General features: G+C 31.2%; 1 protein-coding gene across 1 annotated transcript in view; it reads right to left on the bottom strand.

The window, feature by feature from the left end:
- The window catches only part of LOC111704719 (putative thiamine transporter SLC35F3), a 56,245-nt gene that overhangs the window by 13,732 nt on the left and 25,532 nt on the right, over positions 1-16,981 (bottom strand). The window contains exons 6-14 of the mRNA XM_023477041.1: positions 13,714-13,769; positions 10,531-10,629; positions 9,454-9,531; positions 8,501-8,614; positions 6,812-6,875; positions 5,871-5,946; positions 4,837-4,939; positions 1,023-1,128; positions 201-265 (exon numbers count right to left, since the gene is read on the bottom strand). Coding sequence (XP_023332809.1) covers positions 201-265; positions 1,023-1,128; positions 4,837-4,939; positions 5,871-5,946; positions 6,812-6,875; positions 8,501-8,614; positions 9,454-9,531; positions 10,531-10,629; positions 13,714-13,769 — 761 coding nt within the window. The remainder of the gene's footprint in view (positions 1-200; positions 266-1,022; positions 1,129-4,836; positions 4,940-5,870; positions 5,947-6,811; positions 6,876-8,500; positions 8,615-9,453; positions 9,532-10,530; positions 10,630-13,713; positions 13,770-16,981) is intronic.

Consider the following 16,981-nt stretch of genomic DNA (forward strand, 5'->3'; position numbering starts at 1 on the left):
GTTTAAAAAAATGTTGTCCATGAACCGTATTAATGTTTGGTCAACAGGAGTTTAAAACCTGGTCAAACTAATCAGTAATTATAATTACAAAGAAATTGGTTGCAGAAATTACGCATTACAAAATGTAAAGATTTATTATCTAAGACCTGTTTTCTGAAAGAATTAGATTAAAATGATGAAAATGCTGACTTGAAGATTACCTGGCCAAAACTCACTTCACCAATCACTCGCTTAAACATTACTTTATAAACAGCACTCCCAGCAGCTGAAAATATAAAGCTTAAACATACTTTAAATAAACAGCACTCCCAGCAGCTGAAAATATAAAGCTTAAACATACTTTAAATAAACAGCACTCCCAGCAGCTGAAAATATAAAGCTTAAACATTACTTTATAAACAGCACTTCCGGCAGCTGAAAATATAAAGCTTAAACATACTTTATAAACAGCACTTCCGGCAGCTGAAAATATAACGCTTAAACCTTACTTTGTAAACAGCACTTCCGGCAGCTGAAAATATAAAGCTTAAACATTACTTTATAAACAGCACTTCCGGCAGCTGAAAATATAAACTTAAACATTACTTTGTAAACAGCACTTCCGGCAGCTGAAAATATAAACTTAAACAATACTTTGTAAACAGCACTTCCGGCAGCTGAAAATATAACGCTTAAACCTTACTTTGTAAACAGCACTTCCGGCAGCTGAAAATATAAAGCTTAAGCATTACTTTGTAAACAGCACTTCCGGCAGCTGAAAATACAAAGCTTAAACATTCAGTGAGAACCAGAAAACTTAGGGATAGGAAGACGACATTAAGGCAAAAATTATGAATATTTGCAGTTGTAACAAAGCAATTTATTAATCTAAACTAAAGTAACTTATTAATCCACTTTTAAAGTAAAATTGGCCTGTTTACACTACACAATTCCTGTGTTTCATGTTCATTAGACTATTTAAAGTCATAACTGAAGTCTAAAAGTCGCCTTTGTATTCCAGAGTTTTACGGTAATGACTGTACCTGCAGCTGCGGCTAGGACAACACCAAGCAAGGTTTGGTTGTGGTTTACTCCGTCCATGTAGGCTAAGAGAGCTATACCAGTATTACAAAGTATCACAGCTACTATCTAGATAAAATATTAAATAACTTTATTTTCTTCAAACAGTGTATTAGAAAATATATAGAGATGGCTACATTTAACTCTCAATATTTTCATGTAGAATTTAAAAAATAAACATGAAAGCTAGTAGAATACATGTTTATGAAAGGTTTCTACCAACCTAATGGTTAATAAATTCTCAACCTTTGAAGGTTACAGTATAGAGGTATGGAGGCAAGATTTATGATTCAAATTTAGGGTTTCTTTGAAGAATAAATTCAAATCCAAGAGAACTCGGGAATAGAAACTAAATGAAAAAGAATTCAAAAGAATGCAACTATTAGACTTGAAGGGCTCTCAGTGCCCCTCCGGAATATTGAAAAACTTGAATTTCTATTTTATATTTTCAATTTAAAGCAATTTTCTCTGTATAAATTATTGGTGAAAAAAAAAACAATCGAAAGTCCCGCATATTTTGATATTTATCTGAAAGGTGTCAAAATAACAAAAGGAATTAAGAGGAATGGAGAATTTTGGATCCTATTCAGAAAAAAACTGAGCTCAAACTCTAATATTTTGAAACCTATTTCTTTGCAGCCTGAGGTCTGATACCTTCTTCAACCAGTTAGCCTTCTATGTTTAAAATATTAAGGGTTTACACCATTCGGTTGCAAAGATATAGGAATTAGAAAAAATTTGAGTTTGTGGCAAGAATTTAGTTCATAGATCGTTTGGCCCCAACTTAGGATTTTTGCATTGATTGCATGTCGTAACAAAACTTCTTTAATTGAAGAGATATTGAGAAAAGCAAAAATGTATTAAACTTCTTATATAAAACAGAATAAATTTATTTTTCTCATACTTGTAAGTAAAATAAAGGTTAAAGAAGCTACGAGGTCACAAAATCGTACCAGTGGTTAATGTCGCATAAATTTGATCTTCTGTCTAAATTACAGTGTCCCCTTGGTCAGTAACTCTTGAGAAGTTATTCATGATTTATTAGATTGCAGTGTCCCCTTGGTCAGTAAATCTTGAGAAGTTATTCATAATTTATTAGATTGCAGTGTCCCCTTGGTCAGTAAATCTTGAGAAGTTATTCATAATTTATTAGATTGCAGTGCCCCCTTGGTCAGTAACTCTTGTGAAGTTATTCATGATTTATTAGATTGCAGTGTCCCCTTGGTCAGTAACTCTTGAGAAGTTATTCATAATTTATTAGATTGCAGTGTCCCCTTGGTAAGTAATCATGCATCTTTGCATATATTGTAAAACAAAAAAAGTTCATGGATTTTCAAAATTTAATGAAAATCAAAATTTGTTGGAGGCTAATTTTTCAAATTTTGATCATTCATCAACCTTTTCCTGGGGTTATGTGAGGTCCCAAACAAAATGTGGGCCCGGTCGGTTCAGCCGTTTCAACGTTTATTGGATTCAAACAAACAAACAAACAGACAGACAGACAAGCAAAGTATATATATAGATGGTAGAACGTGTTTGTCCTTGAGTAGGGTTGGTTTGCAAATTCAGAGAATTGCAAGGATTTACTTAGAAGATTTCGTGCAATAAAACTTTGGAAAAACTATAAATATTTAAAATCTTGGAAAATAATAAAGTTAAAAATAAAAACTTTAAAAAAATTAGAGATAGAGATAAACAACAAATTTTCATTCTCCTATTTTCAAACCAAATCAAATATTTATTACATGAAGATTACTAGTTTAGACAATATAAAAATCACAAAAAAATACAAATCGCTCCTTTCAGCTCCAAGTTGGCAAGAGAGTAGAAGTGGTTTCAGTTCAATGCCTCAAACCAGCTTTCACGGCAGATGATGAAGCTCCAGTAGCGCCTCCTCCGGTTACTCCAGACTCCCCTAGACGTAGAGGACGACCTCAGAAAGTTGTTGCAGAATCCTCCGCCGTTGCTACGCCAAAGAGGAAGAAAGTGACATTTAAACTCAAACCAAAGATTTTAAACCAAAGTGCATCAACATTAAAAGAGTTTTTTATCGCTAGCCTCCGCCTTCAGCCTCCGGCCTCTCCGCTGGGGGGGGGGTAATGTGGAAGACGATGCCTGGCCGCCTAAAACAAGTTTCACAAGATTCACCGGAATGAGATACGGGGCATTGTACTTTCAGTCTAACACGTGTGATCTTGAAATTGACCATGTTTTGAACCCTCTAGTAATAAGTTATAAGAAATATATATACTGGAAGTTACTTTATGCGTTTCATTAGAGATCGACATCACGTCCTCTATATCCAGAGCTGAAAACTTTAGAATGGGATATCCTTAATCCTGATCGGATAGTTAATTTGGAGATTAAAAATGAGTGGAGAACAAGCAATATTTAATCTCGAGATTAAGAAAAAGAGTGGATTAAGCCTTAATCCCGATATCCACCATTCTAAAGTTTTCAGCTCTGATGAGATAAAATTAATCTGGTGCAGCAAGGTTTTCATAATTTTCCCTAGAAACAGCTTAATGTCATGGGACCGTAAATATTCCAATCTTGTTTTAGTTGTTGAACGTTATAATTTGGTTTAATATGGTTAAATATATTTCAACAATATTTGGTAAAATTATCTAAGGATACTGAGATTAAAATAGACAACAATAAGATCGAGGTTTGATGTTTAATGCTATTTCAATTCTGAAAATTCCAAAAAATATCTTTGGAAATAACACAATGCTATTATAAATTACATTTGACAAAAATGATCATGTGACACTGCCGTATGCTAATCAATCTATATATGAATTTAGTTTGTTTGTTTGTATCCAATAAACGTCAAAACGGCTGACTCAAAAGTTCAAAAATTATTGTTTTTTATTTTTATAAAATTTTGAAGATGCGCCAAAAATATTATGAAATCCGCAAACTTTTTTGCATACTGAAAAAAGAGAAGATGCTCACAGATAAAGCCACACAATTAAAAGTTGAAATAGAAGATGGGTGCGAAGAGTCCTAAAAGCCTAACTATACATATATTTTTTCTTTTAGATTTTTTTATTTTAAAGTCTTACAATAAACATATAGAACAATTTAACTTAATGATAATTTTAAATTCGTCTCTTTTTTCCTTGTCTGTGCTGTTTAAATTTAAATTCAGGTTTTGGCGTTAAATCACATTTAAAATTAAATTCTCATTTTTCAAAATTAAAAACTTATATATTTATCATGAATGTAAAAATAAAACCATGGATATAAAAAATTACAAGAGTTGCATCAACTAATCAGTTAATCAATCAATCAATCAAGCAATCAATATTTTCTGGTTACTGGCCGTTTGCTTTAAACGAAGATATAAAAATCTAATTCGCAAAATAAAAATTCAAATAAAAATTCGAAATCTTCTTCACTTATATAAGAATAAATAGGATTACCTTAAAATTGTTAAATTGGACGAACTCAGAAAAAAAAAATTCTAAATATATCTCACCAAATTTAAATTTTAGAGGCTGGAGACAACAATAGGTGTTAGAAGGGATTTCGACTTTTCTGTCTAAGTTTGATTTTTTAACAAGCTTTTTTAAAAAACAAGTTTACGAGCAAATAAAAATAAGATATTATTTGCCTGTTTCTCTTCGTTTACATGTCTATATGTGTATCTATGCTGTTTGAAAGCTTAGTAGAACTCAAAAATTGAAATCAAAAGTCTTCTATATTGTATTAATACATACAAAGACGACTTTTGTTTTGCAATTTCTCCCTTTAGTTTAATTATTAACTTACCCTGACCCCGACGAATTGATTGTGAAGGATGACCCAGGAGAGTAAATAAACAAACCCAGCATTAGTAGCGAACAGAGCAGTTACTACCGTACACTCCAGCATCCTATTTACGATTCATATCTCAATAACTAGGAATGTCAGAGCGCCACCACCATTCTGCAAGTTACCGTGGCGCGGAGCCCCTTTAACACAATCTGGTGGTAAGAAATGGCAACTTTATCATTCTTCATCATAATAGTTGACTATGCTATTTGAATTGCTGACTAAAAGGAAAGAAAAAGGACACAGAACCCGCTGATATCAAGAGGCCGAATTTAAAGAATTTGAGCCGTGGCTTAAATTTACACCACGGCTCAAATATGGTTGGTTCCACTAAAATTCGTATTTATTGTTTCAAGATTTAAGCCGGCGCTGAATTAAAACCGATTTTTGGCGGATTTAAGACGCGGCTCAAATTCATTAAATTCGGAAACAGGAATCATAAATAGCACAAAACCTGGGCGGATTTTACAGTCAACCCCAGACGCGTAAAAATGCGTATTGACAGAGGAAACTCTGATGGAAGAACTTGACCAGAGCCCATCTCATAGCATTTCTATTTTATTAATTAATTAGGTGAAGCTTGAATTTTTGCACTTAAACCAATTCTAACAGAGTGTTCGATGAATCGATCTTTTTTTTGATCACTTTTGAACATATTATTCCTTTCTTCTCTTCTAGTGTACACTGTACAATTCGGGGTTTATTGTTATTTTTTATATTTGTTAAAAATACAATTGAGAAACAGACAAGCAGCGTAACCTTCAATTTAAATTTATTCATGAGCTTTTTCTTTGATGGACAAAGGTTAATTTTTCAAAGGAACACTTTGACCAGTTGATGGACAAAGGTTAATTTTTCAAAGGAACACTTTGACCAGTTGATGGACAAAGGTTAATTTTTTAAAGGAACACTTTGAACATTTGATGGACAAAGGTTAATTTTTCAAAGGAACCCTTTGAACAGTTGATGGACAAAGTTTAAGCTTTTTTTACCTTAAAGATGCGATATACAGGTAGTTGGTTAGGACGGACAATAGGCAGAATAATAGGCAACGGAACAGGAAACTTCCTATAATAATGTTAATAATAATAATAATAATAAAATAACAATAATGATAATAATTAACTTAAGGAACTTATAAATTTTATACATATATAGTGTTATAGTAACGAAGTAGTGGAGTAATAGTAGTGTAGTATAGATAGTAGAGTGTTTAGTTGTATATGGTAATAGTAGAGAATAAAAGTATATTATAGTAATAGTAGTGTGTATAATAGTGGAGTAGTGTATAGCATATAGTAATAGTAGTATATAGTTATAGTGTATATAGTAGTAGTATATAGTAATAGTAGTGTGTATAATAGTGTAGTAGTGTAAAGTATAGTCTATAGTAATAGTATAGTATAGTAGTGTGTATAGTAATAGTTATAGTGTATATAATAGTAGTCTATAGTAATAGTAGTATATGTATAGTAGTGTGTATAGTAATAGTTATAGTGTGTAAGTAATAGAATATATTATACCGAAGGGACAAGCAAGCATAAAGGGTTCCCAGGTGGGACTTAAAGTTTGCTGCAGTAGTTTATTGTACACATAATATGTATACAATACATACAATGTATGTAATATTGTATATATTGTAAATACTATATAAAATGTATATATATATATACTATATAGGTGTATAATGAATTGCATAAACATCTGTTTTTCGCCACGCTTAAAGGGGCGTTCTAATTTAAATTAAACTTATATTTTAAAGCTTTTTTAGTTTTTGACGTAAACGATTTACAGTCGTTAGCATAAAGCTGTAGGAACTGTTAGACTTTGATTTTAAAAAGTCCAATGTTCATGAAAACCACAATTGTGCTTGAAAAATTAATTTGAGTGTTAAATTATTTGATTTTTTACTTTTTCAAGCGTAATTTCTTACCTAAAGTGAAACCCTTTTCTTTGAAGCTTCGAAGAGAATCGTGAATAACTGTTCCAATCTTTATCTAGAAGAAGAGAATCGTGAATAACTGTTCCAATCTTTATCTAGAAGAAGAGAATCGTGAATAACTGTTCCAATCTTTATCTAGAAGAAGAAAATCGTGAATAACTGTTCCAATCTTTATCTAGACTAGAAATTCAAGGCGCTTCGCGCCCTTCTTTCTAGCCTTAGAGGGCGCTTCGCGCCCATCTCCTAAATTAATTGTGAACATGTTCTCTTTGTGTACATCGTAAAACAAAACAAAAATAATTCGCGGATTTTCACAAAAAATTTCGCGGATTTTCAAAATTTTTAAAAATTTAATGACGATCGAATTTTGATGGAGACAAATATTTGAAATTTTGATGATTCATAAACCTTCCCTGGNCCGTCCTAGCCGCAGCGCTCGGCCCAGAAAGTGTCTTAACCTAACCTAACCCTAAATAATAAAAAATAAACAATAAGAAATTTGCTGGTTATTCTGATCATTGTAATACTTTGCTGCTTTAAGCATATTCAAATTACTAAAGATTGAGAATTTTTTCTAGGATATTTGCGGATTTTTTCTCCTAAAGTTTATGAATTTTATCATGTTTCATTCAGAGAAAAATTTCATAATTTCAGGAGTTTGTCTTTCAGGAGTTTGTATTTTCAGGAGTTTGTCTTGTCAGGTGTTTGTCTTTCCGGAGTTTGTCTTTCCGGAGTTTGTCTTTCAGGAGTTTTTCTTTCCAGAGTTTGTCCTGGCACCATCGTGAATAACTGTTCCAATCTTTATCTAGAAGAAAAGAATCGGTAATAACTGTTCCAATCTTTATCTAGAAGAAGAAAATCGTGAATAACTGTTCCGATCTTTATCTAGAAGAAGAGATTCGTGAATAACTGTTCCAATATTCATCAAGAAATGGAGAATCGTGTAAAACTGTTCCAACTGGATTCGATTGAAGATGTAATTTTACTTTTCCTCATAATTTTTGAAGCATTACTAAATTGTTGCTTAAAAATAATCTTTAATAAATGAGATATGATCTGAAAAAGTGTCATTGATAGAAAAATATTTGACTACAATTATTTAGTCAAACGAAAATAGTTTAATTAGAACGGACGATTACTCTTCTCAAATTTAAATCTTTAAATATATTTGCAACCTGAAGCTGTCATAGGCCATAGTTTTTTTAAACTATGAATTCTGTCAGATTGAGTAGTCAAAGTTAGAAACATAAAAGGTAAACCGTCAGGTTGCAAAGATAAAGAGAACTTTCAAAGAAACTTATCTAAACTAGTTTGCTGATTAATTCTAACATCTTGGTAACCTGATATATTAAACTATAAATTCTGCTAAATCAATGAGTCAAATTTATAAATAGTCAAGGTTTACACCAATAGCTTGTAAATATATAAGGATCAGGAAATAAAAGTTTAAAGGGACAGTACATTTAATTTCAATTAAACCTCCGTTTAAAAAGTAATCTTAACAGTTTTGTCTAATCAACAATGAAGAAGATATCAATTATTTATCTTAATACAAGGGAACTGTTCTGAATCGGGCATGACCCGTTTAAAATGGAGAATCGCTTGAAATGTCAAAACAGTCCCTTTAATACGAGTTCATCAAGAAACTTAATTTTTTTTCTAAACTTTGCAATTAAGTACCTTGGTTCTGCAGCAGCATGAACACGAGACTACTGAGATGATGTAAAGAGGGAAGAAGAGGAGAGTCCAGGTTGTACAGAACCAAGTAGTTAGGAACGGAGCACTGTACACCTGCTGTACATAAATATATACAAGTACAGATCCAAGTAGTTAGGAACGGAGCACTGTACACCTGCTGTACATAAATATATACATGTACAGAACCAAGCAATTAGGAACGGAGCACTGTACACCTGCTGTACATAAATAGATACATTTACAGGACCACGTAGTTAGGAATAGGGCACTGCACACCTGCTGTACAAAAATACATACATGTACAGAACCAAGTAGCTAGGAATACAGCACTGTACACCGGCTGTACATGAATATATACATATACAGAGTCAAGTAGTACTAGGAAAAAAATATACAAATGTAAAGAACCAAATATTTAGGAATGAAGTACTGTACACCTGCTGTATATAAATATATACCATGGTAACCCATGTAATATAATTATGCAAATTCAATGAATATGCCAATTGTTTAATATATACAATATACATCATGTATTCTGTAAAGCATCAAATAATTTAAGCTAAAAACTTTAAAGGAAAAGAAAATGATTTCTTCAACTAATTTAATCTTCAAAGGGACAAAATGTTCCTGACTTATAACATTAAAGGGACTGTTACCGTAATTTCAAAATTACAGAACAGTCCCTTTAAAATAAAAGGAATTGTGTTCCTTGCCAACAAATTCAAATTTTCTGATCCCTATATCATTGCAACCTAATGGACGGTGTAAACCTTTGAAATTTAAAACTTACATTATTTGATCTAACAAAATTCATTTTGTAAAATAAGCTTAATTTGACATTGGGTTGCAAAGATATAGGTATTTTAAAATCAGAGTTTGTGGTAAAGACTCAATTCCTTTAAATTATTTTATTTATAAGATAAACTGATTACCTTGAGGGTTCTATTTCCTGGCTCCGTGTTTCCTGTAACTTCAATCCTAGTCGTGTTGTCGATAGTTTTATACGTCGCCTGAACATAACATAAATATACAATCGGACACATAAATAGTTGAATATAAAGACGACAATACTAAACATTTCAATTCAACAGTTTGGCCTGATATTGTCAAGTGTATATACTATACAGCTTACACTGTACAGCTTGCACTGTACAGCTTATACTGTACAACTTGCACTGTACAGCTTGCACTGTACAGCTTTCACTGTACAGCTTGCACTGTACAGCTTATACTGTACAGCTTGCACTGTACAGCTTGCACTGTACAGCTTGCACTGTACAGCTTCTACTGTACAGCTTGCACCGTAAAGCTTGCACTGTAAAGCTTGCACTTTACAGCTTGCACTGTACAGCTTGCACTGTACAGCTTGCACTGTACAGCTTGCACTGTACAGCTTGCACTGTACAGCTTGCACTGTTCAGCTTGCACTGTACAGCTTGCACTGTACAGCTTGCTCTTCTAAGTATAAAGTCAGGCCGATACTTAGCTTGGTTGACATTTTTCCAAGATTAAATAAAAAAGTGTAAAAGCTGAAATAATGAACACATAAAATTACACTTATTTTACCGTTTGATAAGCACTTTATTCTATAATTATCACTATTATTAACAATTTTGTCGGACACAAAAACTAAGTTGACACATATGACGCAAACATACAGCTGAACTGAGAGTGTACAAATATTATGTTGCCATATATTCTAGAATCTATTATTTTTCTAAAAAACTTTGGAAAACGATCAAAAACGATCATTATAACATCTTTTTTTAATAGTTTTTGATTAATTTTGGCTCGATTTATTGGTATATTTTCTGTCAGGGTTAATAATTTTTCACAAAGTAAGAATAGAATTTTTAGAAACGTTTTAAAAATGAACAAACGGAATGCACATCACTACTTTGAGGTCTTGAAACCAAGGTGAAGGTATTAAACGATCTAAACCCTTGAGGAAATAAAAAATATGAATATTTTTAAAATGAACAAAAAGTAAAGGAAGGTTTAAATTTTACCTTTAGGAATTGTGTGGCAGCTACCCATGTGCTGGTCACTAAAGCTAGAACCACAAACCCACACCAGGTCTTACGGGCAGCAACACTCATACAGGTCATCTATCATAAAAATCAGTCAAAAAACATTCATTGAAAATCTTGAGAATGACTAAGTTGAAAGAGTTTAAGTTTAAAAGGAACTGTAGGTAAGTGCGGAATTGTGAGGAACTACAGGGTTCACAATCGGGCGCAAATGAAATCCACTTTCGTTGGTAAACCCTAATGACTGTAGACTGTAGACTGTAGGCAGTAGACTGTAGACTGTTGACTGTAGACTGTAGACTGTAGACTGTAGATAAATGTGTATCTACAATGTTATTTTAAACTTGTTTAATGCCGCGGCTCTGTTTTGTAAGGCCAGCCTGACATTCTAACTATCTCATTTATTTAAATAAACCCGACTTTCTTTACCCTTCTTCTCATTCTCTTCTTCTTTTTTCTTTCTTTATCTCAGTCTCTTTTTTTATTTCGTACTTCCCATTATGCATTAGTAAACCTTCCTTATCCTAACGCTGCTTATTTTTATTCTATTCTTTCATTTTTTCTTCACTTCTCTTCTTCATTCAATATTTTCCATCATTTCTTCCCATTTATATATATCATGCATTCTCTTTTTTATTTCTATTTTTATTTATTATCTTCCCTTTTCCCATTTCTACCTGAATTATAATTTCCCATCCCTATCTTAGTATATATTTGCTGAATAATACATTATATATTGAGAAAATTCTGGCGGAAATGTTTTCCTTTAAAATGAAATTGGAAATGTTTTATTTAAACTAACTGTGCAATACTGCTCATGCATGAGTTGGGCCTTTATCTTGTTTATTTCGTTCTAACAAAAATACACAAAATGAGCAGGAAATGGACCAATAACTCGCCACAAACTCTAATAAAGATTTATAAAGATTTATTCCAACAAAAAGATATAGATACATACATTATTAATGGTGTAGTTTAATTTTGTGTAAATGTTCAAATGTACGTACTTTTACAAAAGAAAAGAAAAATATGCAAAATTATGTAAAAATATATAGGCAACATTGATTAAAAGTCATAACTCATTACATGACATATTTATCGTCAAAAACTAAAATTTTACTTTTTAATCCATGTATACCATTGCAACCCGAGGATATACCTTTGCAACCCTATAATATACCTTTGCAACCCGAGAATATACCTTTGAAACCCTAAGATATGCCTTTGCAACCCGAGGATATACCTTTGCAACCCTAGGATATACCTTTGCAACCCGAGGATATACCTTTGCAACCTATAGGATATACCTTTGCAACCCGAGGATATACCTTTGCAACCCTTGGATATACCTTTGCAGCCCTAAGATATACATTTGAAATTTGAACTATGATTTTTGATAAATCAAATAACCAAAGTTTGAAGATAAAAACTCTGATTATTTGAAACAAAGAAGAATTCTTAGTTTGAACTGTCAACTGTCTCCAACATCAGGTTGCAAAGATTAAAGAAAAAGACTCTGGAGTAAAGCTATATGGTTGCAATTCTTGTTTATAGCCCAATTTGTCAAGGCCAGCTCACAGAAAAAAGGGGGGTGGCGTCCAACGCCCCCCCCCATAGCCTGTTTAGGATTAATGAAATAGGTACGGCTGTATCAACTACTTCTCATATTAGTAGTTCCATTTCATCGGATGAAACAATCACCTAAGGTTTTGCAACATCGCATTCTTTTTTCATTTTATATCATTAATATGCACATGATTTATTTACATAATAATTGTTCATTGTTCTAATATGTAGCAGCGAGCTGAAAATTCGCTTAAGGTTGTCCGGAAATTATTTTCTGCTTTTAGGAAATTAATTCTTCATAATTTTGCCAAACTCCGGAAATCATAAAATATCTACATATTATAGTTCGTGTATATATCTAGCTATATGATAAAGCTCATAGCTCACATATATATATATATAAATATATATGAAAAAAATACTATATATATATATATATATATATATATAATACAATCAAGTATTTTTTTTCAAAGTGTTTTGAAACCCTTTTATTTGTCATTGTAGTACTGAACTTAAAACAGTTGGAACAAAAACCGTGGTCTTGGGATTTCCAAAATGTGGATTACCATTTTATACCATCAAAGATTAAGAATGTGAATTATAAATTTTGATATATTTTGATTGAATAAAATCAAAATTGTCTAATTATCTACCAAATATCTTTGACAATCTTAAAGTACATTTAAGGCCTATTTTTACATTGAAAATTAAATCTACGTTTATAAGTTTTTAAAATTAGGACACCTTACCTATAAAAATGTATTAAAAACCTAAATATATTGTAATTATAAAACATGAAAAACTGTTTGAAATGTGCAATTTAATATCAAACCAACAGTCTCAAAGTTTACATTAAATGGTTTATATTAACCAAATTTATTCTAAAATTCTGTTTGATTTGTTTCATGCATTAAACATAATTACATAGTTTAGTTTAACTAAAGTAACTCCTAGTAAACATATCTTTTTTAAATTTTTTGGTAATTCACATAACACAAATTAACGGCCAAAAAATAATTTAGGTTATTAAAAAAATCGGCAATTCGCCAATGAAAACAGAAAAAGCCGCAAAGTTTTGTAATTTTATTTTTTCGAAATACATAAATACAAAAGCTTTGCAGATTGATTCGTAGATACAAGCGCCCTGTTGTACAACTGTCTAGTACATAAGAATTAAATAGTTATAATCTAATGATAAATACTTCATCTTCAAAATTTCTAGCCATTTAATTTGAATCTTTAAGAATGGAATTTAAAAAGAATTTATTCAAGCACCACTTATACAGTCAAAATTTAGTTAATTTAAAAGTATGCATAAAAATTGAAAAGGGGGAACACATTTTCCCCTCCCGACCAAACTGTGTCAGGGTTTTGACACAGAACGACCAAAATTCCAAGGTAATGAAACGTCAGCGCAATATTTGGGTTACCCCCCCCCCTCAACCCTCACCAAACATTGGCAAATATCGGAAGCCTGCCCTATCTACTATTTATAATTGTATAAACATTAGTAACAAATCTAAAATTGCTATCTACTTTATTTGCGTGTTTAAATAAATTTGTAAAAAGTGTAAAACATATAAATCTTATCACCTTCACTTTATTCCATTTGGGCACTGTACTCTCATCTGACACTGCTATTGTGGGCCCTAAACAAAATAATTTTAAATTAATTAATAATTAATAACGAAATTGTAAAAGTCGGAAAAAAATACTGCATATTTCAAAATCAAAAGCTGTGAAAATAAAAAGGAGAGAGATATGAGACAGAGCGAGAGAGAAGAGAAAACCAATAAAAAAGTGGTGGAAGGAAAAGCGTTATCTTTAACAGTTAGCTTTTAGATTGCAGAAGAACTTAACTTCTAAATTAATTATAAAATGAACATCTTAACCTTTTCACCCTTTAACTACTAAACTACTAAACTATTGAACTACTAAACTACTAAACTACTAAACTACTAAACTAATAAACTACTAAACTAATAAACTACTAAACTACTAAACTATTAAACTACTAAATTACTAAACTATTAAACTACTAAACTATTAAACTACTTAACTATTAATCTACTAAACTACTAAACTACTAAACTACTAAACTACTAAACTACTAAACTACTAAACTACTAAACTACTAAACTTCCAAACTACTAAACTACTACAGCTATTATCCCAATTTTAAAGAATAGAAAATATTTCTAAAATTCTGACTTTTAAAGAGCAAACATAACTTCTGGAAAATGAAAATATCAAATATTTACGAGTTATACCAACCTGTATTGGATTCTTTCTTTTTATTAACATTCTCATATTCATAACTAATTATATCTGAGTTATAAAAGAAAAGGCTTATTTAACTGAAAAATCTTCAAATTGCCAAATTTTTATTTATTCTACACATGAAATTTAGGGAAATAAATCATTTTCTTTTGTTATTTTCATCTTGAAGTTATAAATGATCCATCTCGTTTAGTTTGATTATTGATTTATAAAAGATTCTATAGAAATAAACATAATTTGTAACGGTTTGTTCATGTTAGCTTTGAAATTTGAAATTTTTCTGCAAAAGTTTTTCATCATATTTGCATAATTTTGCCTTATTTTTGATGAATATCTTTTCAAAAACTTTGTTTTAATTTGTTTACTTTGAGAGAACACTTTAAGAGCGCTGCAGCATTAACTTTAAAATAAAAATAACAACGTTTTTCTTTTTCTATTTCTTTTCCATTCTGCTCTATTTTGTTTTATTTTGTTTTATTTTGTTTTATTTTGTTTTATTTTGTTCTTTTTTTCATCTTGGATTTTTTTTCATATTTTGTTCTATTTTATTCTTATTCTTTATTGTTCTATTTGTTCTATTTGTTCTATGTGTACTCCCTGAAATATAAATATTTGAACACTCCCTTTAATATAAATATGCGTGCATACCCTTAAATATAAATATTCGAACACTCCCTTTAATTAATTTAAAATTAATGAGATAAAAGGGAGTAAAAGGAGATTAATAATTAAGTTTTTCTCATTCTCTGCAGAAAATAGTTTAATCTAAGAGAGAGGGAAGAAAGAAGAGATTAAATCTAGTTTTTGCGGAGCCAGGAGAAAATATGAGATAGGTTTAGAACAATTAATTAACCTGCTATATACTTTTTCTTCAACACACACATTTCAAATCTACAAATTTATAATTAAAAAAATTGGCAGTTTTTATCTAACTTAAAAGATAGTGTTTTCACTAATTTCAAAAGCTATGGCTTGAATTACCCCCTCCCCGGTTCTTACTATAACCCCGATATTGTAAGTCAAAAACTGTTAATATTCCGTCTGTAAGTTGCAATCTCCCTTGGGAATGAAAAATAAGATTAAAACTGCATCATCCGGTGGGATGCCACGGAACCTCAGGATACAACTGAATATAGTCTATCTAAACTTTCTATCTATCTATCTATCTATCTATCTATCTATCTATCTATCTATCTATCTAACAAATACATTATTGTGAGCTGAACAAAAGGAATATTACTCGAAGCGGGATGTACTGAAGCAAAGGATAAGTAACTCGAAGAATGACAAATCCAAAGGCGAATAGGCTAGGGAAACACTCTTTTCTTCCAGACACACATAGATGAGAACTTCTTGAAAATGTTTATTTCAGTAATGAGGTTTCCTACAAAATACAAATTGTTATTGGCGTACATGCATGTAAATAATAATTGTTAATAAAGATTAAACATTTAAGGGTTTGTCAATAAATTAGTATCGTTGTGAATCGAACAATTGGTTTAGAAACATGTACTATTAAGAATTGAACAAAGTCTTGAAAGGTATAGGAATTCTAGGTTTTGTAGGTTTAGGAAACTTTAGGTTTAGCAGGTTTAGCAGGGTTTGGAAACTCTAGGTTTAGCAGGTTTAGCATTCATATTTTATTACTGTTGTGAATCGATAAATGAAGGTTTTAAAAAGGCACTGTTTTGGACTGATAAATAAAGGGTTTTTAAAAAGGTACTGTTGTGAATTAGGTATACGGAACTTACAATCTAGAAAACTGTGGTACGGCGAAAAGTTGTTTGAACTGAAGTCTAAAGCAATTTAATTCTTCTGAAATGAATATTTATCTGGTTAAAATAAGTTCACTGTTTATATGTAAATGATTCACTAAAAATTATGTTTAAATGGGTTCTTTTAATGCACTTTAAGTTTTACTAGCTCCATGAGGTTATTTATGCAAAATCCTTGGCAAGGTTTGGTTTGGCGGGTGGCCGGAGTACTCAACGGATTCAATGGAGATACAATTTGTCGGAGACGACTTTTAAAACAGGGTTACATTAGGGATATGGTTCACAATTATATGTATAATATGATTTACCCAAATTATAATTATTATATTGTCTGCAGACGCCAAATACCAAATCTTCTTCTGTCCTTCAATAAAACCTTCTTATCTCTAGGTTTTTTTTTATTTATTTCCTATCACTGCAGTACATATATTACAGTGCACAATAACTTACATGAGGACTGTACAATTTGCCCTAAGCCCGTCAGGTAATTTTATAAATCCCTTTTTTGTTAAGAAATATTGTTACAGGAGGTGTCTTTACATTCTTTTTTGACTTATGATTTCTTAAACTAAATCTACGATACTCTCCTAAATCAACGATATTCTCCTAAATCTACGATATTCTCCTAAATCAACAATATTCTCCTAAATCAGAGATATTCTCCTAAATCAACGATTTTCTCCTAAATCAACGATATTCTCCTAAATCAACGATATTCTCCTAAATCTACGATATTCTCCTAAATCAACGATATTCTCCTAAATCAACGATATTCTCCTAAATCAACGATATTCTCCTAAATCAAC

The sequence above is a fragment of the Eurytemora carolleeae genome, unplaced genomic scaffold (genome assembly GCF_000591075.1).
Source record: "Eurytemora carolleeae unplaced genomic scaffold, Eaff_2.0 scaffold460, whole genome shotgun sequence".
Lineage (NCBI taxonomy): Eukaryota > Metazoa > Arthropoda > Copepoda > Calanoida > Temoridae > Eurytemora > Eurytemora carolleeae.